The sequence below is a fragment of the Cnephaeus nilssonii genome (genome assembly GCF_951640355.1).
Source record: "Cnephaeus nilssonii genome assembly, chromosome: 5".
In the NCBI taxonomy this organism is placed as follows: domain Eukaryota; kingdom Metazoa; phylum Chordata; class Mammalia; order Chiroptera; family Vespertilionidae; genus Cnephaeus; species Cnephaeus nilssonii.
This window is the reverse complement of record NC_137076.1, coordinates 8,309,956-8,337,423: the sequence shown is the minus strand read 5'-3', so window position 1 is coordinate 8,337,423 and position 27,468 is coordinate 8,309,956. Positions and strand designations below refer to the sequence as shown.

General features: G+C 48.3%; 1 protein-coding gene across 3 annotated transcripts in view; it reads right to left on the bottom strand.

Annotated features, from left to right (window-relative positions):
* Window positions 1–650: 650 nt before the first annotated feature.
* The window catches only part of INSR (insulin receptor), a 169,067-nt gene continuing 142,249 nt past the window's right edge, over window positions 651–27,468 (bottom strand). For 2 of the 3 annotated variants that reach the window (XM_079773168.1, XM_079773170.1), the window contains 8 exons: window positions 25,172–25,274; window positions 23,743–23,810; window positions 21,234–21,478; window positions 18,800–18,910; window positions 18,554–18,713; window positions 16,610–16,739; window positions 8,188–8,322; window positions 651–5,406 (listed from right to left, as the gene is read on the bottom strand). In XM_079773168.1, the coding sequence (XP_079629294.1) occupies window positions 5,061–5,406; window positions 8,188–8,322; window positions 16,610–16,739; window positions 18,554–18,713; window positions 18,800–18,910; window positions 21,234–21,478; window positions 23,743–23,810; window positions 25,172–25,274 (1,298 nt within the window). In that variant the 3' untranslated portion in view covers window positions 651–5,060. The remainder of the gene's footprint in view (window positions 5,407–8,187; window positions 8,323–16,609; window positions 16,740–18,553; window positions 18,714–18,799; window positions 18,911–21,233; window positions 21,479–23,742; window positions 23,811–25,171; window positions 25,275–27,468) is intronic. The other variant, XM_079773169.1, reaches the window with a different exon arrangement.

Below are 27,468 nucleotides of genomic sequence, written 5' to 3'. Positions count from 1 at the left end.
TAAGCCACTAAGTTCCGGGACTGTTTGTTACACGGCAACAACTAACACGAGAAATAATGTGACTTGTTCAAAGTCACACAGGTTGGTGAAGGCAGGGAGTCTGTCTCCTTGCCCACAGCACTCTGTATTCGGCTCAAGAAAGGCTGTTGAATCTGAAGTGCCACACTGGCCACCCACCCTGGGGACAGGCCATGTTCCCAGAATGACATTTAAACTATTTAGAATGTAAGTGTCTAGCATATTGAAATGGAGCAAGATCCCGGGGTCCCCTGGTATTCCCCTGGAATGAATCCCTTAGTGCTGGGATCATGGCAGGCCTAGGGTCCTTGCAGAAGCCGTTATATAGCAACTGGTATGGAAAGAGTTCACGATTTAAACCACCAATTCAGCTGTGCAGGCAGATACCAGTGCATCGTCAGGCCTGCAGGCGACAATACTTAACCTCCTGCTTCATTGCTTTGAAGACCCTAGGGCTTTGTCCCACAACTTCCGGGAAGATTTCCCTTAACACAGCCCACCCCATAGCCACAACTTGGACACCACACAAAAACAAAAGACTATTCTCAGATAATTTATTCAGAATTTTCATATAAACAGGTAATTACCCATGTCTTACATGCAGAGCGATTTCAATCTCCCCCCCACCCACCCCAAAGGCATATTCTATACATGGCATTACTTGGCTCTTATAGAAAACATTGAAAATAACGACAATTGAGCTATTTGGTGTGTTTTGTGTTTCCAAGTCTTTTTCCACGTAAGCCGAGGCACATTTGATCCTGTGAGGCTGAGGGTGGACGGGAGGCGTCTCCTGCGGACACGCGGCTGAGGCCAGCCTCCCCAGACACACGCAGGGGGAAACCGAAAGCCATTTGCCACACACGCCTCTTGGGGGCCACTCCTTCCTTCTCAATGGAACGAAGAGCCTCAGATCCACGACCTGTTTTTAACAAGGACTTACAGGGCGCATGCCCGAATGGAAGTCTGGCTGGAGGCTGGTTCTGGGCCGTCTCTGGAATCAGGAGACAGAGAGAACACAGTCCTCGCTGTCCTTTGCGGGGTGACCGGAAGGAAACACTCGCCTTCAGTTGCAGCCCCTGCAACTTCTTTTGTGTGTTCGAAACGAACACATGCCAAGCTCCTTTCCATCTCCAAGCTCGCCTCCAGCGCAAATGAGTATTCTGAGAGACATTCTGGAAGGTTTTCTCAAAGGACACCTTTCTACATGCACCCTTATATACAACCAGGCTTTCCTCATCCCCCACAGCCAACAAAACCATCATTTCCGATGAGCCTGGGCTGTCAAGGACTCGCCAGAAAAGCATCCAAAAGGTTTTAACACCAAACGTCCACCACAGCAAAATGATTGTCGCTGAGACCACAGCCCGTCCACGTTCCCCGACGGCGGGCAGGGGCCGTGCCACCGACCAATGTTACACGGCTGCACACACCCCCCCTCCCGCCGCGCAAGCACGCTCCACGGCAGCCTGTCCGCTCCTGCGGGAGACGCGGCAGCTCTGTCCACGCTGGCGGCCGTCTGCGGGGCCCTGGGTGGCAGGCCCAGACCCTGGCATCAGTTCCCGCGTTTTCTCTCAGCAGCTCACCGTCTCTCCGAGGGAACTGCAGCCTCTCTCCCTTGCTACCAGCTGGAAAGAACAGAGCGCCCAGGACGGCTCCCCGACGGGCTGGCGTCGCCGGGCCAGGGAGGAAGCAATAGGTGTTCTCTTTCCAAAAGAAACCATGTGGCTTTCACCACGTGACCTAAACGTTTTCCTAACAGGGAGACATCTTTCAAAACAAACAAAAAGTGTCACCCCAAGCTGGCTTTTGCTGCTTCGTCAGCCGTCGCTACAACCCCCAGGACAACCATGACTTTCTCCTAGAATCTAGGAGAAAGGTCTGTTGTTAGTCAACCCGGTTGCGAAAGGAGGTTTGTGATCCCACAGCTGCGCACACAGCTCACCGCAACAGCAGAGACAGCGAAATGGCCTGTCACATCCCACTGACAAGGGCTGCCCAGCGCTCTGCCCCACCTCTCCAGGGCAAGCGGACAGCGAATCCGCAGGGGCGGTGCCTAAAGGTGCGACAAGGGCAGCAAGGCTTGGTGACTACACCAGCAGCCCTACTGGCCCCGTCCAGACAGCCACACGGGTTCTCAAAGCCCCACACGGTCCAACAGCATCAGCTTGAAATCAAACTACAACAGGGGGCGCAAGGCTTTGTTGCTAAGAATGTGTCCCGTGTGCTGGTGGGTTTGGGGTTGAGATTCCTCAAATACCTCCTGGGAGGCAGTGCATTGCACGTTCGCATGTGAGGTGCCCGTGAGTGTGATTGGGTCCACCCTCGAGTAGCATCTCAGCCCGAAAGGGGTGGGGGTAAGCCAGGGAGCACGTTGGCGCTCACTTCCAGGAGATGCCAGCTCGGCCACAAAGCCTGCTCTACCCCGGGGGAGACGGGCACCCGCTTCCCCCACAGGTGGGCAGCTCAGGTCTGGGCACCCCGCACATCAGATACATAACAACGACCTCACATTTGGTTCCTGTTTGGGAAGCATGGTGTCCGTGGAGATTAAAAAAAAAAACAAAACAAAAAGGAAAATTAAAATCAGAGAAGATGATTACCTGTTAGAAAAAAGGATCTGTGCTCACAAAAGGCCACACTTTATCCCAAACCCCTCCCTCAAATTTCTGACTGGTCCCTGGCATTCGGAATCAGCCGATACAGATTTTCCCTGATTCGGATTGGATCCTGGCAGAAATCTGAAGTCTCGAAAATGTCCATTCTTGAACCTCATCCTAACAATGCTGAGGTAGACTGTGCTGGAAAAGAATCATTGCCCCACATTCACCTGTTTATTTTTCTTTGATAAAAATTTATGTGCCCTCCATTTTTTTTTTTTTTTAGGAAAGTGATTTTTACAGTGATTTTTATATATTAAAATAAATTATTTTCCCCCTAATGTAAGAAAACCTTTCTGAATTAGAAAAATGTGAAAATAGCTGCAAGTATAGTCTACAGCCACTATTAATTTACTATGAAAAGAACTAAGTACCTAGGTCTACGTGTGTTTTTTTTTTTTTTAATGTACGTCCAGACCCTCTTCTGTGTACAGAGTAAATTTGGTGAAAAGAACTTCTGTACTCTTGTTCCTTGTACCCAATCATGGAGACTCCCAGAAATATTTCACGGGCTCTAATTCCGCAAATCGTACCGATAAGAGAGCAATAGACCATTGGGATCTGTGTCGCCCTGTGTTGTGACCAGGAGTTGAGTTTGGAGTTGCCACCGCATCTCTATCTGTTGTTAAGCCCACAACTTTCCAGAGGAGAAGGAAGCCATCGAAACTTGGGAGAAAATGCACTCAGGGGTAACCGGGGCGCTGAGTCCGATGAACCCAAGGGACAGGTTCACCGTGTTCTGTGAGCAGCTGTGGTTCTTCTCCCCAAAGGAAAGGAGCCGGCTTCTCCCTGGGCTGGCAGCTCCGGGGAGTGTGAAGGTCCTTAGCGGTTTCTCCCCTCGGCTCTACTTTCTGCAACATCGAAGGCACCTGGGAGTTCTGCTCAGGCCCCCCACCTGGCCCACTGAGGTCACAGCCCGGAGCAGCGTCTGGGAGGTCAGTTCTGAGGACAGCTGGATGCCCTGAGGGTGGAGGGACCGGATGGGCCGCCAGGGGCCTCTCGCTTCATACCGCTTAGTGTTCTCTAAGTCCGTTTGTGCCGTCACACTTTGGGACCTGACTTGGTGGTGTCTGCGGAACAGCTGGCGGACGTGCACGCCCAGTGAGGGAGAACGTGAGGTGCACACGGGGAAGCAGGAGGTCCAGGAGCCACAGGTGTGTTCGAAGGCAGGGCTCAGCGCCAGGTGGCTTCCGGCTTCCCCGAGCAGAAAGCTAACCATTCATCAGACCCAACTGCCCACCCCCTCGGCATGGCCTCACAACACCCCAAAGGGTTAGCAGCGAACGTGGCTTTATGCCTTGAGGACCAAGCAAGGAGGCTCCCAACAGGCAGACCGACACCAGCCCTCCCCCAACCAAGGAAACAGTCAATAACTTATGAGGCTGATTGGAGATTGTTAAAAAATTAAATATGTTACAAATATATTCTCAAAACTCTTTATCATCTCGGGAGTTTTTTTTCCTTTTCCTTTGTTATGTCCTGGCTTTGTTTGGTCTTGAAAAGGTCCATTATCACTCCAAACCACTCCTCTGCTCCTGGAGAAACCTTTTCACCACAGTTAAGGGAGAGAAGACTCCTGAGGCTAGACGAGGGCACATGAGAACCTGCCGAGGGCACAGTCTCCCAGTGAGGAAGGAGGAAGGAGGGGAACCAGGATGCTCACACACACGGAAAAGTGGAACCTTCATGAGCCAATCCCCAAACTTCATCTCAGCATGAGTGCTTTGCACGCGTGCGCGCGTGCACACACACACACACACACACCAGCCGTGTCTACTCTGAATACACATGCACACACACCTGGGACTGCAGAATCTTATCAAAAGTACAAAAGCAGCAGCTATTGGTCAATTTGAGGAACTACTTTTGTGAAGGGAAAAAAAAAAAGTTCAGCCTGGATGAGAAAAACCTTCCTAAAATCCACTCCATAAAGCTCTGAATTCCACTAGCACAGGGTTTGTATGTTTTTGTCTTTCTTTCAAACTTTTGTTCCACAAACAAGTTTTATGTTTTATACTGTAGCTCATACACCAGCCCCTGTCCGCAAAAAAAAAGAAAAAGAAAAAAAAAGAAAAAAAAAAAGCCTTTGTAAAAACAGGTGCTTTCTTTCAATTGACTAGGAAAAGAAGTAACACCCTGGCTTGAGCCCGCAGTTGCTGGAAAGGACCCCTTCTCTCTACGTTCACGGTTACATTCTCCAATCACTAGTCAGACTGGCGATCAAACAGACATGTTTTAAGTTGTACCATAAACAGGAATGGAGAGTAATGATCTCTTAGCTCCACTGGACACTGGCAGAGTTGTGGGAAAATCCTGAGTTTTCTGGAGACCGTCAAACTAGAGGAGAGTGAAGTCGGGATCCCCTCCCCAAAACAGGTGCCGTTAGGAAGGACTGGACCGTGGCAGAGTCAGGACGCGTCCGTTTTTCTTGCCCCCGTTCATGTGGGTGTAGGACATGGGCTCCTCGTAATTCCGCTTTAGGGCCAGCGAACATCCCCCATCCTCCTCCCTCTGACAGTGTGAGGACCGATCCAGGGGTACACTCTCCATGTCCTCAAACTCCATCTCCAACTCCTCGTGCTCACAGGGTGCCTTGTTCTCCTCGCTGTAGAAGAAGGAAACTTCCGGAAAGCTGGGGTGCAGGTTGTCCTTCAGCAGGTCAACGACCTCCAGGAAGGTCGGCCTCATCTTGGGATTGAAATGCCAGCACATGCTCATCAATTCGCTGCTGTGGGACAGAGAGACATGCTGGGGATGAGTCCAGGGGTCCGGCCAAGCAGTCCCACAACCCCCCGTGGCTCACACCCACAGACGACCTGTTCATTTCAGACAGCGGCTACATGTGCAGGTAGCCATCAAGCGGAAGCAAGCGATTCTATTGGCGCTGAAAGGGGGTTTTAGAAAGAGGGCCCAAGAGGCTGCCTTATTCCGGAACCATTTCAAGAGGGGCCGGCGTGGCTCAGTGGTTGAGCCTCAACCTATGAGCCAGGAGGTCAAGGTTTGATTCCCACTCAGGGCACATGCCTGGGTTGTGGGCTTGATCCCCAGTGGGGCGGGGGGAGGGCGTGTAGGAGGCAGCCGATTAATGATTCTCTCTCATCACTGATGTTTCTATTTCTCTCTCCTCCCTCTATCTCTGAAATCAGTAAAAACATATTTTTTAAAAAAGAAGGGCCTCTCCCGATGTTGCCACATGTTGAAGACCACAGTTCCTCATTTGCTGTATCCTCACACCTGGCAGCTGCAGCTCTATGGATCGAAGCCGGAGGGCCGTCCTGCAGGCCCCACTGTCACGCTTTCGAGGATGGCCAGAAAGCATTACAACTTTAAGCCAACAGCAAACAGGACAGGGGCGGAGGGCTTAGGATTTCCATTTTACCTCTCCCTTTCCCCACTTCTTCTAGGGCAGCGTTGGCAAACTTTGACCCCTGAACCAAACCTGGCTCCCTGAGAGTGTTTTTGTAAATAAACTTTTCTTAGCACACAACCACATAACTATGGCTGCCTTCCCGCTACAGTGGCAGCGTGGAGGAGCTACAACCGAGAGCAGCATGGACCACAGAGCAAAGATGCTTACAAATGGCCCTTTACAAAAAAGTGTGCAGACTCCTGCCCTAGGGCCTCCTGAATTTCCCTGGTTCTGGAACCACAGCTGGCCTGACTAGCAAAGGATCTTCATGAGGCAATGTTTCAAAATACTTCGCTCAGACACTCTAAAGGACTCTGCATCATACTTTTTCCCATACGGGGTCTCTTCAAACTAGATTTTTTAAGTTGATGTCTTTTTCTATTGGGATGAAGCAAAGAAATGGCCTCTCCCCATAAATTTTCAGGTCAAATTTTTTTCTTAAGAAACACTGATACGCCCTGACCAGTTTGGCTCAGTGGATAGAGCATCAGCCTGGGGACTGAAGGGTACCAGGTTCAATTCCGGTCAAGGGCATGTACCTTGGTTGCAGGCACATCCCCAGTAGGGGGTGTGCAGGAGGCAGCTGATGGATGTTTCTCTCTCATCAATGTTTCTAACTCTCTATCCCTCTCCCTTCCTCTCTGTAAAAAATCAATAAAATATATTTAAAAAAAAAAGAAACACTGATAACAGATTTTATATGTAATAAATGCTCATTCTAGAAAGTTAAAAAAAACACCCCAAAATATAGGGAAAATGCAGCTCACACACAACTCTCCTTCAGATATAAGCCCTTGTTTTTTCTACCTGGACATATTTGGAAATGTAATATACACACGCTTTTTTCACTTTATGTATTAATAGATTTATCCACTGAGTTATAAAACATTTTTTTAATGTATCTTTATTGAGCTCAGAGAGAAAGGGAGAGGGAGAGAGAGATAGAAACATCAATGATGAGAGAGAATCAAGGATCGGCTGCCTCCTGCACGCCCCGCACTGGGGATTGAGCCCACAACCCGGGCTTGTGCCCTGACTGGGAATCAAACCGTGACCTCCTGGCTCAGGTCGACCATCAACCACTGAGCCACTCCAGCCTGGATTTAAAACATGTTATAAGCATCATTTGAAATTTCAACTGCTGTAACATCATATTAATATACAACTTATTTGGAAATTTTCATTTTGTTGAATTCTTAGATCATTTCAATTTTTTGAGACTTTAAATTGCTCCGAGTAGCTCTTACAGTGGGGCAGTAAGAATGGTTACCTAGCCATGCCATTGCTAATACTGAGTGTTAAGACTCACCCTGCTTTCCTTCCTCTCTCTCCCTCTCTCCATTCCTTCCTTCATTTCTTTATTTGCTAATTAAGGAAGAGAATATTTCCTTTATTCTATTTTATACTCATTGGCCTATTAGTGGGGCTGAATAATTTTCCAAGTGTTTAATGGTATGTGTTGTTCATTTGGTCTCATAACAAATATTTAAAACAAAATATTTTTTAATGTTTATGCTTACTGACTTACTTTTTCCAGTATTATTGAGATATAGTTGAATATAACTTTGTATTACATTCATGACAGAACTTTAAGTGTACAAAGAATAGAGAGTTAAACATAAGTCTCCCACCCCAGCTCCCCAGTTCCCTTCCAAAGATATGATATGCAAACACAAGGGTCATACAAAGATAAAATATGCAGCTCACACATAACTCTCCTTCACAAGCATACATGTAGACATACGATATAGAGGCATAAGCATGCATGTGGACACATGATATGCAAACACCAACATGCATGTACATATGTGATGTGCAAACACAAGCATGGATGTATACATACGATTACAAACACCAGTACTCATCCATGTAAACATATGATATGCAAACACAAGCACACATTGACATAAGATGCAAAGAGAAGCACACATGTATATGTGATATGCAAACACAAGCACACAGGCAGACATGATATACAAATACAAGAATGCATGTTGAATAAGATACACAAACACAAACATTCATGTAGACATGACATGCAAAACAAACATGGGTGCAAAATGCAATGCCTTTTAAATGCACACCCCTTTCTATACTTACAGTCTCTCTGGACAGTTCTCAGGGATGTCCAGATACCCTCCATCCATAACGAACTTCAGCACCTGCTCATTGGAGAGGCCTTGGTAAGGCTGCTCCGCCAAGCTGGTGATTTCCCAGAGCACCACGCCGAAGGACCTGTCCACAACAGTTGAGAGGAATAACAAGAAGCCGTTACAACACACACACAATTGTCTGGGTTTACTAGAAATTGGCTGGCCGGTTAATTAAATAAGTCAGATTCACTTCCTATCAAGATGGAGTAGGTAAACTCTGCTCCTTTCTCCCATAACTATATGAAAATTACAACTAAATTGTAGACTAGCTGAACCATCTGTAGACTAGCTGAACAGAATTATAACTAAGGCTACAAAGAAGCCATGTTGCGACTTGAAGGAGGGGCAGAGATACGGAACAGGCTGATCCCACACCCCCGTGTGGTGGTTGAGAATCAGAGGGATATCTCAGCTACACAGGTCTCCCCGAGAAGCCAGGAGTCCTAGGCCTACACTAGACTCCCAAGCCCGGAGCATCAATGCTGGGAAGAAGAGCCCACAAAACATCTGGCTGTGAAAATCAGTAAGGATTCCATCCATCTAGGTGAGATGAAAGGCTGCTGGAAAACCCAGGCATTCTCTTAAAGGGCCCATGCACAGACTCACTTGCTCTCAGGCACTTACCTTGGGCTCTGGCAGAGAGACAGCAGCTGGGGAGTTGTGTGTGGGGGTGGGCAACCGAGACATAGAGGGAGAAACAAGTTGTGTGGCCTCAGGGCAAGGGTGGAGGGATAGCTGCCATTGTTCCTGAGTTGAACCCTCTTCCAGCATTACTCTGATGAACTTCACTTGCCAGAGCCTGACAACTCCCTGAGATTTGGCCTCACCCAACTAACCTACCCCGGAGAGCCTTCCAGCAGCTGAGCCATATGGGCAGCTGGCAGGCAGCTACAGGCCTTAGGATACCCTGTGCCTTTCGCTGAGCAGCCCAAAGTTCGGAACTGGAGGCAGGAGGCCTCGGTTCACAGCATGGCCCATCCCCTGCACCTCTAGACCCAGAACAGGAAGCTACCAACCACAGAACACTTTGTAGTTCCTACTAGGTAACCCCATGCCAGTCACAGGCAGTGGCTAACATAGACCTGCAACAGAGTCCCTCTAAAGAGGCCCCCAAAACAACATACCCAATGGCCGACTTCAGACCACAACACCCCACCAGATAAGCTAAACAAGTGGCTTGCATCCGAGTCCACTCAGGCAATTCCCAATCTGTGAGGTCAGCACCCACACAGAAGCTCATTTGCTGTGGTTGTGGCCAATCCTCATAACCAGTCAGCCTGAGGGTCAAGCCCACCCACTGACATGAAAACAGCAATCAAGACTCAACTATCACAGGAGGGCACCCCTGGAGCACTGAGCTTAGGTAATCAGAGGGACGGCACCCCTGGGTGCCACCGGTGACCCACCACATAAGGCCACCCTCCCATGACCGGGAGACGTAGCAGATCTACCTAATACGTAAAAGCAAACACAGAAATGCAGCCAAAACGGGGACACAAAGAAACATGTCCCGAATAGAAGAACATGAAAAAACTCTAGAAAAAGAACTAAACAAAATGGAGGCAAACCATCTACCAGATAGAGTTGAAAACACTGGTTATAAGGATGTGCTAGTACAAGGAACTTTGGGGAAGAATAGATAAACTCAGTGAAAACTACAACAGGTAGTAAGCATAAAAAAGGACATGGAAACCATAAACAAGAACCAGTCAGAAATAAACAAACACTGGAATGAAGACTACACTAGATGGAATCACAGCAGATTAAATGAAGCTCAGGATCGAATCAGCAATTTGGAAGACAAGATAGTAGAGAAAACCCAACCAAAACAGGAAAAAAGACAAATTATTAAAAATGAGGACAGTTTAAGGGACCTCTGGGACAACATCAAGCATAACAACACTGACACCATAGGGAGACCAGAAGGAGAAGAGAAAGGCCAAGGAATGAGAACCTATTTGAAGAAATAATGGAAAACTTCCCTAATCTGGCAAAGAAAATAGCCATTGAAGTTGAGGGAAGCGCAGAGAGTCCCAAATATAAACCAAAAGAGGCCCACACCAAAGCATATCATAATTAAAATGGCAAAGGTTAATGACAAAAAGAAAAGCAGAAAAGAAAAAGCAGTTAGTTACTTAGAAGCAATCCTAAGACTGTCAGCTGATTTCTCAACAAAAAGTTCACAGGCCAGAAAGGATGGGCACAATATATTCAAAGAGATAAAAAGTGAGGAACTACAACAGGACAACTTTACTCAGTAAGGCTATCATTTAAAAACTGAAGGAGAGGTAAAGAGCTTCCCAGACAAGAAAAAGTTAAAGGAGTTCATCGCCACCAAAACATGTGACAAGAAATGTTGAAGGGACTTCATTAAGAAGAAAAATATTTTTAAAGATCATAAATACAGGATTCCAAGACAACTGCAGAGTAGCTGGAAATTCCATCTGCTTGCTCCCAACACTAGACTGGACTTGAGGCCAAACTGCAGAGCAAGCAGCTTGAAAAGCCAGCTGAAGTGTAGCTGATCTGAAATACTGAAAGCAGGGAATGTGGGGAAAGACAAGAGAAGATGCAGGGAACGTGAGTCAACTTGCGCAGATGCACAGCTAGAGAGTCGGAGGGATATGGTGGCAGCAAAGCCCCCACCCTCGGGAAGCGTGGTCTCAGACCGACACAGGGATCCTCAATCCAGAACAACAGAGAAGAGAAGCGGAGCCCACATAGCATCAGTGGGGACCAGTGGGGATTTTGTCCACCTGGGAGAGACAGACCCCACCCATCCTAGGCAAAGAGCAACTTCTTTGTTTCAACACCAGCCTGGGAAGTTAACTTCAATCTGTGCCTGCTGGAGGGGCCATGCAGCAGAGCTGGGGGGCAGGTGGAGGGGTCTGATTGTTACGCCCAGAAGTGATTCTGAGGGACCCTCTTTTCTCTGGAAGGACTTTGGGCAGAGAGCCAGTCAGAGTCTGGTCTGTGTGAATTGGGAAGGACCAGTCTTGCTGACCTCAAGCACACCAGTGGTGCCCTGTCCTCTCACCTGCAAAACTACTAGGTCTGCCCCATGCTGCTCTGATCCAAGGCAAAGGGGAATGGCGTTGGGCTGGAAATGCTGCTCAGTGTGATGGTGCCACGGACTTGGACATTTGGCCCAGGGCGGGGGGGAAGGGGGAGAGGCTGGGCTGAGGCCCCACTTAGCAGGGGCTAGCCATGTGAAAACATTAAAGTGCCAAGTGAGGATGAATTTTTTTAATCCCCTCCTACTTGGTGTGGTGGTGAGGGGGTGCCAGAAAGCCAGGCAAAGCTGTGGTACCGCAACTGTGTCTCCTGGTGGGCTTCTGTCCAGGAGTCAGACAAGCACGGGCTGGGCTTTTCGGCTGCATTATGGAAAGCAGACAGAGGTCCCTAGTGAGTTCAGCCAGCATAGCCCTGGGAAGGAGAGGAAGTACCTGCCACCACTCCTACAGGTCACAGGCAACACTCCCAACGCGTGTCTGTTTACACCACCCTGGCCAGATCCCGGATACCTCCACGGAACACAGTTTCGTGGGGGAAGGGAGAGCACCTCAGAGCAGGGACATTCAAGGCACAACCAGAGACAGAGCCAGGCCTGGGCTCTGGAGGCACTGCCACCGAACTACTTGGGACTCCACCCCGACAAGCTTCAGACAGGCTGCTGAGTGCCAGGCAGGGACAGTGACTGACACTGGCTTGCACCAGAGACCCTCCCGAAGACCTGGAATCAGCACACCACGTGGCCAGCTTCCAACAACATCAGAGCCAAACCCAGCAAGCTCCACCAAGAGCAGATCCATTCTATTTTGTACATTCTCTTTACTTTTTCTTTTTTTCCTGTTTTTCTTTTCCTATTCTATTTTTCATTTTATTATTATTCATTATTTTTCATTATTGTTATTAATATTTCATTTATTTTTTTCTTATTTTCATCTTTGTCCTTCTTTTCCTTCAGATTCTCTTTTTTGGTTTCTATTTTCTTCTCTAATTTTTTGGTCTCATGTCTTTTAGTATCTTTTTTTTTTCTTTTCTTATTCTATTATTTTATTGATATTGTTTCTGTTCTGATTGTTGTTTTGTTTTTTATTCATGTTGTTTTCAGTTTGGACTTATTTTGTCTTGTTTTGTTCTGTAAGCACCTGTATAACAGTTGGCAGGATGTGGTTGGGATTGAGCCTCACAGTCAGACAGCCAGAGGGTCGAGCCCGCCCATGAGTAAGAAAATAGCAATCAAGACCCAAATACAACAGGAGGGCCAACATAACCCACACAAGGGACATTCATAGAGCACCCAGTTCAAAAGATCAAGGAGACTACACCACTGGATCCCACAAGACACCCACTACAGAAGGCCACCCCACCAAGACAGATAGAAATAGCAGTTCTATGCAATACATCAAAACAAACACAAAGAAACAGCAAACACGGAGAAACAAAGAAATAGGTTCCAAATGAAAGAACAGGAGGAATCTCCAGAAAAAGAGCTAAATGAAATGGAGGCAAGCAATTTATCAGAAAACAGAGTACAAAGTAATAGTTTTAATAATGCTCATAGAAACCATGAAAAACAACCAATCGAAGATGAAGAATAACGTATCTTAAATAGAGGAATACACAGTAGGTTAAAAGAAGCAGAGAACCGAATCACCAAATTAGAAGACAAAGTAAGAAAAAAATCAATCAGAGCAGCAAAAATAATAATTAAAAAGCATGAAGATAGTTTAAGGGAACTTTGGGACAACATGAAACATAACAATATCAGCATCATAGGGGCTCGGCAGGGAGAAGAAAGTGACCAAGGGATAGAGAACCTGTTTGAAGTAATAATGACAGAAAACTCCCCTAAACTGGTGAAGAAAAAAGTCACACAAGTTCAGGGCACACAGAGAGTCACAATCAAGACGAACTCAAAAAGAACCACACCAAGGCACATCATAATTAAAATGGCAAACATTAAAGACAAAGAGAGAATCTTACGGGCAACAAGAGAGAGACAGGTTACCTACAAGGGAGTTCCAATAAGGTTGTCAGCTGATTTCTTAAAACAAACACTACAGGCAGATGGGAATTGTGTAGGTATTCAAAGTTATGAAATGCAAAGATCTGAAACCAATACTACTCTATCCAACATGGCTATCATTTTAAATTTAAAGTGAAATAAAGTGCTTGCCAGACCAGGAAAAAAAAAAAAAAGACTAAAGGAGTTTATTACCACTAAATTAGCATTGCAAGAAATGGTAAAGTGAGTGCTGTAAGAAGAAATAGAGAGAGGAGCACAGGCATAAATAATAAAAATGGTGATAAGTACCTATCAATAACAACCTTACATATAAATGGATTAAATGCTCCCATCAACAGGCATAGGGTAGCCGAATGTATAAGAAAACATGACCCATATGTATGCTATCCACAAGAGACCCACCTCAGAACAAAGACTCACACAGGATGAAAGTGAAAGGGTGGAAAAATTTTCCATGAAAAAGGAAACAAAAAATAAGCTGGAATAGGCTTCAAAACATAGGCCATAACAAGAGCCAGTGATGGTCACTACATGATACTAAAGGGATCGGTCCAACAAGAGGATATAATCCTGGTAAACAAATAGGCACACAATATAGGAGCACCTAAGTATATAAAAAAACAAAAACCTCTTGGAGGACTTTAAGGGAGACATCAACAGCTATACAATCATAGTACGTGATGTTAACTCCCAATGACATCACTGGATAGATCTTCCAGAGAAAAGAGAAACAAGAAAACAGCAACCTTAAACAATACACTGAATCAGATGGATTTAATTGATATTTACAGAACATTTCAAACCAAAGCCGCAGAATATACATTCTTCTCAAATGCATATGGAACATTCTCAAAGACAGATGAAATGTTAGGAAACAAAATGAGTCTTAACAAATTCAAGAAGCCTGAAATCATAGCAAGCATCTTCTCAAATCACAATGGCATGAAACTAGAAATCAACTACAATAAAAAACCTTAAAAACATTTAAACATGTGGAGGCTAAACAGCATGTTATTAAACAATGAATACGTTGCCAACGAGATCAAGGAAGAAATAAAATATTTCCTGGAAACAAATAAAAACGAACACACAACAATCCTGAATCTATGGTACACAGAGAAAGCAATCCTGAGAGGGAAGTTCATGGCATTACAGGCCAACCTCAAGAAACAAGAAAAAGCTCAAATAAACAATCTAACTGTACAGCTAAAAGAACTAGAAAGAGAACAACAAGAAAACTTCAGAGTAAGTAGAAGGAAAAAATAATAAATATCAGAGCAGAAACAAACAAACAAAAAACCCACACACACAAAAAAAAGATCAATGAAACCAAGAGCTGGTTCTTTGAAAAGATAAACAAGATGGGTGAATGTTTAGCCAGATTCATTAAGAAAAAAGAGACGGGGCCCAAATAAGTGAAATCAGAAATGAAAGAGGTGAAGCAACAACTGACATCACAAAAATACAATGGAATGGATTGTAAGACATTACTAAGAAAAACTATATGCCAACAAATTGGATAAGCTGAGTGAAATGGACAAAATCCTAGAAACATAGATTCTTCAAAAACTCAATCAGCAAGAATCAGAAAACCCAATCAGACTGATTAAAGATAATGAAACTGAAGCAGCAATGAAAAGAAAACTCCTAGCAAACAAAAGTCCTCGTCCACACTTCACAGGAAAATTTCACCAGACATTCAACGAAGGACTAACACCCACTATCCTCAAACTATTCAAAAAATTCAAGAGAAGGGAAGACTTTCAAGCTCTTTGTATAAGGCCTGCATTACCCTAATTCAACAACCAGAGAAAGATACTACAAAGAAAGAAAATAATAAGCCAATATCCCTGATGAACATAGATTCTGAAATCCTCAACAAAATAGTAGCAAATAGAATCCAGCAAGACATTAAAAAGATCATACACCAAGTGGGATTGATTCCAGGGATGCGAGGTTGTTGCAATATCTGCGAATCAGTAAGTGTGATACATCACATAAACAAAATCAAGGACAAAAATTACATCATATCAATAGACACATAAAAGAATTTGACAAAATCCAGCACCCGTTTATAATCTCTCATAAACATCTCAGCAGAGTGGAAATAGAGGAATCATATATCAACATAATAAAGGCCACATATGAAACACCTACAGCCAACATCATACTTCATGGGCAAAAACTCAAAGAGTTTCCCTTAAGATAAGGAACAAGACAGCAATGTCTACTCTCATCACTCTTTTTCATCATGGTACTAGAAGTCTTAGCCACAGCAATCGGAAAAGAAGAAAAAATAAAAGATACTGAATTGGAAAGAAGAAAATAAAACTGTCATTATTTGCATCTGACATGATATTGTACACAGAAAACCCTAAAGACCCCACCAAAAAACCCACTAAATTTAATAAATTAATTCAGTAAAGTAGCAGGATACAAAATTAACATCCAGAAATTGATTACATTTTTATACACGAAAAATGAACTCTCAGAAAGAGAAAAAAAAATCTCATTTATCACTGCAACAAAAAAGGTACCTAGAAATAAATTTAACCAAGGAGGTAAAAGACCAATACTTGAAAACTATAGCATATTGAAAAAAAGAAAGAGAAGAAGATACAAAATGCCCACAAATAGACAATTGGATAAAGAAGATGTGGTACATATATACAATGGGATATTATTCAGCCATTAAAAATAACAAAATCTTCCCCTTTGCAACAACATGGATGGACTTAGTGTGTGTTATGCCAAGTGAAATAAGGCAGACAGAGAAAGACAAATACACTGTGATTTTACTTACATGTGAAATTGAAAAAACAATATAAGCTAACAATCAAAACAGAAACAAACTGAGAGTTAACATGGGAGCGGGAACTGGGGGTTTTGGAAGGGAAGGTAAAGGAATTCAGAGGTACAAATGGGTAGTTACAAAACAGTGACAGTACCGCATAGGGAATATAGTTCATAATACTGTAATAAGTATGTACGATGCACTAGACTTATTGGGGGGACTGCTTCGTGAATATTACAGATGTCTAACCACTACGCTGTACACCTGAAACTAACATAATATTGAATGTGAACTGTAAGCGAAAAACAAACAAACAAGTAAATGAAAATGAAAAAAAGATTATGCTGCATTCAGAAATGCCTATAAAATGAGTCTCAACTGGAACGTAGCAGTAGCTGTGCAAGGGCCCTCAGACTTGACCTTCCCTTCATTTTGCTGACGGCCAGGAGGAGGGCAGGTGTTAACGGCCCCTTTTCCTCAGACTAGAGGCGCCTCCTGGCATTCGAGCCCAGCGCTCTATCAGCCAGCCCACGCACAACTCACCACATGTCGGAAGAAGCGGTAAAGACCCCGTCCTTCAAGGATTCAGGTGCCATCCACCTCACAGGAAGCAGCCCTTTGCCGCCTTTCCGGTAATAGTCCGTTTCGTAGATGTCTCTGGTCATTCCAAAGTCTGACAACAAACAGTTCACAAACTCTTACCCTTCACCCTGTGGCTCAGGTGCCCACCATCTTCGCAGCCCCACCCCTGGCAGAGCCCTCAGACAGGCTCACCTGCGGCCACCAAATCCCAGGAGAATGGATTCTGAGGGTGCTCGTGGGGTGTGGAGGGAGGGGAGGGCCACCATTTAAAGCAGCAAAAAAGCGATGTTCTGGCCGGAGCTTGGGAACCCCATTCTCAGAAACGCTTCCTTCTCACCCATGACTCACATGTAACCCACATCGAACTATTAACTCTCTGCGGCCAACTACTGCCCCCGTCGGCTATGGCCCCACCGAACAGCCACTGCCCCGCCAGAAACCCAGAGTTGGGTCCTCTTTTGACCACCCCCTTTCCTCACAATGTGAAACAGTGGGGAGTCCTACCCACTCTCATTCCACACCCCTCTCTATCTATCTATTTCTCTCCATTGTCCTGACATCCTCTCTCACCTACAGGACCCTCCCTCCATCCTGACTCTGACAGCCGCTGACCAAGAGAAGCTACATCCATAGAATGACATCACTTTGCCATTTCCTGCTTCCCTTGCTGATACAGGATAAGATCTTTGGGGACTGTAAAGAGGATAAAAGCATCTCTTGCTTCCCACTGACAGCTAACGGAGGGGAATGTCTTTTTTGGTTCATAAAGAGAATCACATCACTTCCCGCTTTGCGCTGACGGCCTAGGCCCGTGGTCGGCAAACTGCGGCTCGCGAGCCACATGCGGCCCTTTGGCCCCTTGAGTGTGGCTCTTCCACAAAATACCACGGCCTGGGCGAGTCTATTTTGAAGAAGTGGCGTTAGAAGAAGTTTAAGTTTAAAAATTTGGCTCTCAAAAGAAATTTCAATCATTGTACTGTTGATATTTGGCTCTGTTGACTAATGAGTTTGCTGACCACTGTCCTAGGATAACGTCTAGGTGACTTGCCGTGACTTGCAAGACCCTTCCTGACCTGGCTCCCGCCTCTCTTCCAACCCGCCTATCTCCTGCTGCTCTGTCCCCTCCAGGTCCAGCCATCCTCCCGGCCCTGTGGCCTTTGCATGTGCTGTAACCACCCCCGGATGCTGTCACTCAGGTCAACTTCTAATCCTCCGCGCCTTGAAATGGTGCCTCTTTTCAGAGAGGAAGTCCATTTCCTTCAGCGCCCCTCTCCCATCTGCTTCAGCGCGTCTGAGTGTGAACTATTAGTGTTCACCTAGCACAGCTCTGTCCAGATCTCCCTGTGGTGATGAACATGGTATACCCTCACTGTCCAATATGGCGACCACGGGGCTCCCGGTGGCACCTGCCACCTGAAATGTGGCCCAGGAGACCAGCAAGCTGGGTTTTTAATTTTACTTCATGCGAGTTGACTTAAAGGTAGATGGGCACAAGTGGCCAGGGGCTACGGTGCTAGGTGGTGCGGATAAGGACTGCAAGCTCATGAGGGCGGAGAAACCAGGGGGCCTTACTCAGTGGCATGCACATACAGGGCACACTAATATAACTTAAAGAAGTGAATGAGTAAGTTAGTAAACAAATGCAATTAAGTCACAGGGTGGAACTTTGTAAAGTATATGATTGTCAAAACGAACATGAATGTAAAATGTAATTAAAACATAAAAAATGTTAAAATTTAAAGAAAAAGAACTTTTGGAAAAAAAAATTCCAGTGTGGGGATCAGGGACCCATCCCAAACCTTGGCCCTTTTCACTGGAAAAGCTCGAACAACCCATGACAGACAATTACTTCTGAAACTGAACGTGGCCTGGGCCATACATTCCCAAGCAGAAAGCCAGACAAACCTCCGATTTTGACGGTAAAATCGTGGGCGACCATGCAGTTTCGAGCTGCGAGGTCCCGGTGCACAAACTTCTTGGCGTTCAGGTATGCCATCCCGTCGGCGATCTCTGCTGCCATCTGAAACATCTCTTGCAGGGTCGGGGGAGGGCGGCCGGGGTTATTCTAAAGCCAAAACAGGAGGTTGCGCTCAGCGACACCGGGGTCAGGGCCAGGAGGGAGCGCCCTGTGGAGCACCGGGGACAGCTCACCTCAGCATCAGGCCGCAGGGACCGGAGGTGGCTCTTCAGGTCTCCGTGCGTCATCAGCTCCATCACCACCAGCGTAGGCTGGCCTTTGGACACCACCCCGAGGAGGCGGACCTGCGGAGCAAGCATGTGGGGGTTAGGGAGGTCTCGGGTGAGGGTCTGTGGGAAGATCTCAACACGTGGAGGCCTCCCTGTCTGGTCACACACAGCATCCTGCTCCTGGGAAAACCCTAGCCTGCCCAGACCAAATGCCAGGGCCAACACCCTGGGGAGGAGACAGGAAGAAGTCAGAACTCCCAGTCTGGTGGGTGGGGGAGCAGACAGCGAATCAGTGGGTGGTTCCTGGTGCTTCTGGCCCGCAAGGCGCATTCTCACCGTCAGACCTCTGCATAGTTGTTCCCTATGCCTGATGCTCTGTGCCCTCCCATGTCCACACAGCTGTCCCTATATCCTTTCTGTCTTTGCTCAAATACACCTGCCCCACTCCCAAGTTCCACCCCCGCCCCCCGGCCCTGCTCTCCTGTGTGCCACAGCGGCACCTCCTAACAATGGGCCCCGTGGGGCTGGCACCTCCTAACAATGGACCCCGTGGGGCTGGCACCTCCTAACAATGGACCCCGTGGGGCTGGCACCTCCTAACAATGGACCCCGTGGGGCTGGCTCCTCCTAACAATGGGCCCCGTGAGGCTGGCTCCTCCTAACCATGGACCCCGTGGGGCTGGCTCCTCCTAACCATGGACCCCGTGGGGCTGGCTCCTCCTAACCATGGACCCCGTGGGGCTGGCTCCTCCTAACCATGGACCCCGTGGGGCTGGCACCTCCTAACCATGGACCCCGTGGGGCTGGCTCCTCCTAACCATGGACCCCGTGGGGCTGGCTCCTCCTAACCATGGACCCCGTGGGGCTGGCTCCTCCTAACCATGGACCCCGTGGGGCTGGCTCCTCCTAACCATGGACCCCGTGGGGCTGGCTCCTCCTAACCATGGACCCCGTGGGGCTGGCTCCTCCTAACCATGGACCCCGTGGGGCTGGCACCTCCTAACAATGGACCCCGTGGGGCTGGCACCTCCTAACAATGGACCCTGAGAGGCTGGCACCTCCTAACAATGGACCCCGTGGGGCTGGCACCTCCTAACCATGGACCCCGTGGGGCTGGCACCTCCTAACAACGGACACCGTGAGGCTGGCTCCTCCTAAGAACGGACCCCGTGGGGCGGGCTCCTCCTAACCATGGACCCCGTGGGGCTGGCACCTCCTAACAATGGACCCTGAGGGGCTGGCACCTCCTAACAATGGACCCTGAGGGGCTGGCACCTCCTAACAATGGACCCCGTGGGGCTGGCACCTCCTAACAATGGACCCTGAGGGGCTGGCACCTCCTAACAACGGACCCCGTGGCACAGAGCAGGGGCCCTGTGAGGACGCGTGGGGCAAAGACGAAGGGACACGAGGTTCAGGGAGAAACCAGGAGACGTGGAAGCGGCGGGCAGGGAGAGTGTGTGCCGACTCGTGGGGGCGGGCAGCGGGAAGGTGCGCCCTGTGTGTTTAACCTTTTGCACTCGGATGTCGAGTGTGACTCGACACGGTTAGCATCGGTAGCAGCTCTTTTTATACTCTTTGAATGTATCAATAATTTGAAATATAAAAAAATCCAAATAAATGAGTTTGTATGAAAAGAAACTCCAATTTTTTTATTCTACTGCCGCGCTTTGTAAAATCTGGGGTATTTAAAAAATTAAATCCCGAGTAGAATAAAGGAATCGAGAAAAAAGCAAGCGAGTGCAAAGGGTTAAGGGTTAAAGAGGTGCTGAGAAGACGGTGAGATGGAAGATTCCAGAAAGCACTCGGGCAACAAGTTCGGGTCCAGGTGAGGTGGGCCTGGAGGAGGGTTGGGGCGGGACAGGGGCCCACACCCACTGACCTCAGGCCCTGCTCTGTGCACAGGAGAGAGCAGCAGAGCGGAGTGGGAGAAGGGAACCAACGTGAAAGTGATGATGGAGAAAAGCCAGGGGGAGGAGCGTCCTGGAAGAGGCACTGAAGAGGGTGCGAGGCCCTGAGGGGAGCGGTGCTTCTGCGTGTCGTAGGCCTGTTCTCGGAGCTGCTATAACTTGCTAACCCGCTGCTAACCTCAGCGCAAGGCCAAGTCAGGAACATCCTGGAACAACGCGGGCTAGTGCCCACCCCTCCACGGCATCGGCCACTAAGAGCCTGGGGCCCCGCCAGCACCCCGGCCTGTGGGAGGACTCACGGCAGCCCTGCCTCCATAAAGCCCGCCCTTCTTCCCTCTCTCGGAGCCAGTGGAGCTGCCACCTGCCTTCGGGTCTCTTGGGTTACAACTCTTAGCTCAAATACAAGCCCTCTGTCCCCCATGACGGCCAGAGCCTCTTCTCTGAGGAACAAGAGCGGCCTCTGTGCTCCCAGGGCCGCCGGGACTCACCACGTGATGGCAGGTGAAGCCTTTCATGACGGAGGCCTCGTTGAGAAACTCGATCCGCTCCCGCATGGTGGCCGACTCGTTGACCGTCTTCACCGCCACGCGAGTCTCCGCCTCGCCCTTGATGATGTCCTTGGCGTTGCCCTCGTACACCATGCCGAAGGAGCCCTGGCCCAGCTCGCGCAGGAGGGTGATCTTCTCCCGCGGCACCTCCCACTCGTCCGGCACATACACAGAACACGGGAACACTACTCCTCACTTATCTACACGGCGTCTTCAGGGGACCCCGCCACCTCCCACCCGAGCCCCCCCACCCCACAAATGTTCATTAAGTGACTTCTGTGACCCAGGACCTATGCCAGGCACACGGCCAAGAACAGGACACGGCCAAGTGTGGGTCCCTGCCCTCGTGGAGGGCGTGGCCGAGACTCAGAAAGAAGCCACCCAGCCCAGGGTCCTCCCTGCTACGTGCTGAGCTGAGCCTGCGCCCCCTCCCATCTGTCTGATGCAGAGACCCACTGTCCAGGGATGCTATTCCCACCGAAGGCTGCTGTTCTGCAAAGTGCCACGGGGCTGGGGACCACCCACCCAGCGCGTGCAACCCAGGCACATCCAGGACCACCGAGCGCCAGCTGGTCCACAGGCAGGTGCGGCCACGCGGGTGGAACCAGAACTGCCCGGCCGAGCACAGCGCTGGGAGCAGACCCACCGAACGGTGAGCTGACGAATGGTGGGGTAAGCCACTGTTTGGGGGCGGGGGAGGGGTTGTTACACAGCAAATGAACGCAGACGAGTGCACGAAGGCCGGGTCAGAAAAGCCCCAACGGTTCCTGCCTTCCCCTGTGCCATCACTGTGATGGGCTGACGTGTGTCCCGCCCCAAATTCATATGTGAACCCCTGACTCTGGGACTCAGAATGTGACTGTATGTGGAAATAAGGTGTTTAAAGAGAAAACCAAGGTAACGTGAGGTCATCAGGGACACATGACTGGTGTCCTTATAAGAAGGGGAGATTAGGGCGCAGACACTCGGACCATGTGTGGACACGGGGAGAAGACAGCACCCACACGCCAAGGAGAGAAGGCTCAGGACAAACAGACCCCAAAGTTCAGCCTCCAGAACTGTGAGAAATGAGATTCTGTTTTCTAAGACTCCCGGTGTGTGGTGCTCGGTAGAGCAGCCCTAGCGGATCATAGTGACCAAAGCTCAGCAAGGACACGGACCTGCACCCACAGGAGCCCACCGATGCTCCCTAGGGGCACCCTGTCCCCCGGGGCCTGAGCCTGGATCTTCCCTCTGTGTGCCCCTAGGCCTCACCCTGACTGCGGGCCCAACGGCAGCCCTGAGGGTCAGCTCCCCTGGCTCTGGCGTGCGACACCGACGCCATTCCCAACGGGAGGAGGCCTTGATTGAGGTTCATTCCCTCCCGCTCGGCTCCCTCTGCACATTCCCGCCTGCAATAACTGCCTTTTCTAGTTTCTCTGTTTTGAGTCTGTGACATCTGTCTCCCGCCCCCCGCCAACCCCCAAACAATCCACAGCCCCGACCCCCAACCACCTCCTTCACGGAGCTCTCACACTCAGGGTCACTATCCACATGCCTAAAGCATTAATCACCCCAGGGCGAGGCGCCAGACAACTAGGGCAGCCCCTGTGCCCCAAAGTCCACTGAAATGACCCACACCGGCATCCCAGGTCTCTCCCCCATGCTGACCCCTCCCCCTGCTCCTGACAGCCGCGGTGCTTCCTCGGGTGGCCCGGTGGGGCGCATGCCTCCTGTCCTAGGGATGTGAGGATAAGCACCTGCCTTCACGAGAGTCACCGGAGTCTGCACGTCTCATCAGAAATGATGGAAACCAGCCTGGGCACCCTAAAACACCGCCCCGTCCCCCAAGCCCGTGTCCTGCTGGGCAATGGAGCTCGTGCCTTGAAAGTCACTTTTTTACTTTTGCTGCACGAAGTAGTTGAGAAACTTGTCATGCAACCGATGCCTTCCCCTGGGAGGGAACGGCCAGGCCCCGCCCACAGCGGCCACTCACTGTCCTTCGGTACCATCAAGGAAAGTATGGTGTCGGACCTATGCTCCCACCACCAGCATCGCTTCCATTCTCAGCAGCAACAGCAGGTGTGTCCCTGGCACCCACCCTGCCTCCAACCCCCCTCTCTTGTCCCTGCTTCTATCCGCCTCACCCCATCCGCAATCTCCCATTTTGGCTTCCAATTCCCAGCCCCCAGCGTGGGCGCCAGGGCAGACACAGTGCTCTGCTCTGGCACAGTCCCCACGCTCCGCCCGCACAGCGGGGGCGCCAGGTTCTCGGCCCCCCCGGCCCGGCCCACAGGTCCCAGATGGCTCCCTGCGCTGTGTCTCTGCAGCGAGGGCTGGGTCTTCACGCCAGTGAACAGGGCTCGTCTCAGTCCCTTGGGGTGTCAACCCTTGACTTTCACCTGACAATGATGGAAAGGAAACTGACAGCAGGACTCTGGCCACCCCCAGGGAACAGGACGGTACTCACCATCGCTGGCACTGAGGTACTCGGGGTTTGAAGAAGCATAGAGTGGTCCCACCGGCCCATCTGACTGCCTGGACGAGAGAAAGGGAGGCATTCCAGTTTGGGATTCCCACGGACGTCACGGGTCACTACAGGCCACAGGCCTCCCAGTGTAAGCAGCACCTTTATCAGCAGCATCTACCCACCCTGCTGCTCTGTAGCCATCCCATCCCAGCTCACAAGAAACAACTGTCAGTAAGTGCTGGTGGGTGGCTCCGTGGTTAGTGTCGGCCTGCACACCGAAGGGTCATGGGTTCGATTCCCGATCAAGGGCATGTACCTGGGCTGCAGGTTCGATGCCCAGCCCTAGTTGGGGCTCATGCGGGAGGCAACCAATCGATGTGTCTCTCTCACATCCATGTGTCTCTTACATCGATGTTTCTCCCTCTCCCCTTCTCCCTGCTTCCTTTGCACTCTCTCTAAAAAATCAATGGGAAAAATATCCTCGAGTGAGGATTAACTAATTAACTAAACAAACAAACAAATAAAACAGGCTTACAATTAAATAAATTATATTAAAAGCAAAGGTAGTAATATTCAAAATTTACCACAGCCTCATTATCATATTACATCTTACTATGATCAATGATCTTTTTTTAAAAATATATTTTTATTGATTTCAGAGAGGAAGGGAGAGGAAGAGAGAGATAGAAACATCAATGATGAGAGAAAATCATTGATTGGCCGCCTCCTGCACACCCCCTACCGGGTATGTGACCTTGGCTGGAATCGAACCTGGGACCCTTCAGTCTGCAGGCCAACGCTCTATCCACTGAGCCAAATGGGCTAGGGCTGAAAAGCGCTCTTAAGGCCATCTACATCACCTCATTTATTTACATTATTCTATATGTATGGCAGAGATATAGCACATCCCTTCCCAACTCTGCACTCAGTGATATCATGTCTGTAGCTTGAAATTGAGAAAGTGACAGAAAAAATGTTAATAATGCAGATTAAACTTAAACATGTCATCTGTAGCCATGATACTGTAAATGGCACAAAACAATGAGAAAATACTATTTAAAAATTATTATCTGATTCTGCAAAGTCACTCCTGTAATTGATGAACATATATGTCTTATTTCAATTTTATCCTACTCTTTAACATAAACAAAATATTAATCAACATTCATGAACACTTGTTTATCAATTGCAACCATGGCTATAGATACAAAGGTTCAGAAAAAAACAATCAATGAAAACATTTGGTGAGGAAATTTACGATAACCCCGCATTGTAAACTGTATTATGACCATTATCTGTAAATTGCATACTACACATCCTTGAGATCAGTAAAATTTATAAGAAGCTCAGATACAGCGGTATCTATATATCTATAGATCAGCTTAATTTTTCTGGAAAGCCGGCTGTTAAGCATCCCCCATGCACTAACCTCTTCCTCAGGAACAGGTAAATGCTTCCAATCACAACACTGAAGAGGAAGACAAAGATGAGGGGGCCGATGATAATTTTTGCAATATTGGATGGGACGTCTACTAAAATAGAATAAGAAAATACATGTTCCGTATCAAAATGTGTTCACATCACAAATCACAATCACACATATAACAGTGGGCCACACACACGTGTCCCCCATCTTTTTCTTGTCCCTGAGCCTCTCTCTCTCTGCTGGTTTCCCAGCAGTCCCGAAACACCATTTGGCTCCTTGGGGCTGGGCAGCGGGCTCAGAGGGCCGCAATCTGGAAGCACACACTGACCCCCGACCTCCGCCTGCTGCCAGCTTATCCTTCCCGCCCAGGGCCAGCTTTCTCGCTGTGCAACCGGGCACCACGCAGGCCCACACTCAGAAGGGCCATGCTCTGGGTTTAATATTCCATGGTCACCATCTTGAAAGTCTTAATTTTTAAACAAGGGTCCTGCATTTTCCTTTTGTATGGAGCCTCGCAAATTAAGTAGCCTGTCCTGATTCCAAACAGCAGCTCTGGCAGATGGCAAATCCACCAGGAAGTGTTCTCTGTGTGCTAGAGGGTCCTGCCCCTTCTCACTCGACGGCGGGGCCGCGGACCTTGGTGGGTGACCTTGTTGCCAGGAGGAGTACCAGGCGGGATAAAGTGCATTTTCCCCAAAGAACCTCTTTTAAACTAGCTGAAGAAATGCTATGTGGCCTTTATTTTTCAAATTTGCATGTAAGGCCAAGTGTCAGAACTTGTAAACAGGCCCATTTATTCAGTCTCTTCCAAGCCCCGGAAAAAATGGGTTGGGAGAAGTCAGAGGAGGAATCTGGTCATTTGGGTCCTTTAATAATAGCAGCTCACTGAACACTTACTAAAGGCCAGGCACTGTTTGAAGTCTCTGTGTGGTGACCTCATTTAATCGTCCCATACGACAAGGCGGGAGGTCTCTGACTAATGCCAGCTAACAGGCTGGGAAACAGGCTCAGGGCGGAGAGGGGCAGCATGTGTTTGACCCAGGCCATCGGAGGAAGCTCTGACCAGCGTCCCATCCTGCCTTCGGTGGCCAGCTCCATCCTGAGAGCTCGCCCTCCCGCTCCGTAGCTGACAGCAAACTCAGTGCTGTGTGCGGTGGCTTCTGGCAGGCTGAGAGTCTCCACAGATGTTTGGTGACTGAATGTGACATGAGCAATAGAAATGGCCTGGTTCTGTGCAGTTGTTCGTGCAGTTAAATATCCCTCCTCCCCTCCCTTTTTCCTAAGGAGCAGGAGGCTAACGAGGGAATTTTTTTTTCCAATAAATACACAAGGTATTGTAAATGTATTTCGCTTCCTTATGATTTTAACATTTTCTTTTCTCTAGCTCACTTTATTATAAGACATATCTACACTAATAAAAGAGAAATTGACCGTACCTTCGTGACGCCCACCAGCTAATCAGGAGTGAGTATGCAAATTAACCCAACAAAGATGGCAGGTTAATTTGCATACGCAGGCGCCGAGCAGCAGGCGTCCACACCGCCCCAGCCACTCTGGGCCTCTGGGCAACGTGGGAAGGCGGAAAGGTGGATCCGGGCAGGAGCGAAGGCAGAAAGGTGGCTCTGGCTGGAGAGAAGGTGGTGCTGGCAGCCAGGGGAAGGAAGGCCCATTCTTGCACGAATCTTCGTGCATCGGGCCTCTAGTATATATATAACACAAAAAATGTGTTACTTAGACTGTTTATCGGCGAGGCTTCCTGTAAACAGCAGGTTATTCGTAGTTAAATTTTTGGGGAATTGAAACTTCTACAAGGATTCTCGATGGTGCAGGAGGGTCCATACCCCTCACCTCTGTTGTTCAAGGGTCACCGGTAATCGAAGTGTAGCATTTAATGCTCCAGATGTTTGACCATTGTGAGCAACGCGGTGCTGAATTTCTGTGAACAGCTGTTTTTAGACAGCTGTTTCCTTCATGTATGTTTCTAGAGCCCAAGCTGTGAGCTCAGAGAGTGAGATCCCTGATAAGACTTCTCATGCATGTTATTAAAACATGTTAGTACTCACCACCCATAGAACAAATCCATGTGCCTGAGCTCTTGGACAACACCAATTATTGTAATTATAAAATAAAGAAACCAATAAAAACTTTGCCAATTCGATAACTTAAAAATTACAACTTGTTTTAATTTGCATTTTTTCTTTTTTTGGTGTGATTTTGGACTTTTCTCTTATGTTTTCTATTTACTTTTAAATGGGCTATCCATGTTCTTTGCTTATTTTTATGTTAGGACATCTATCTTT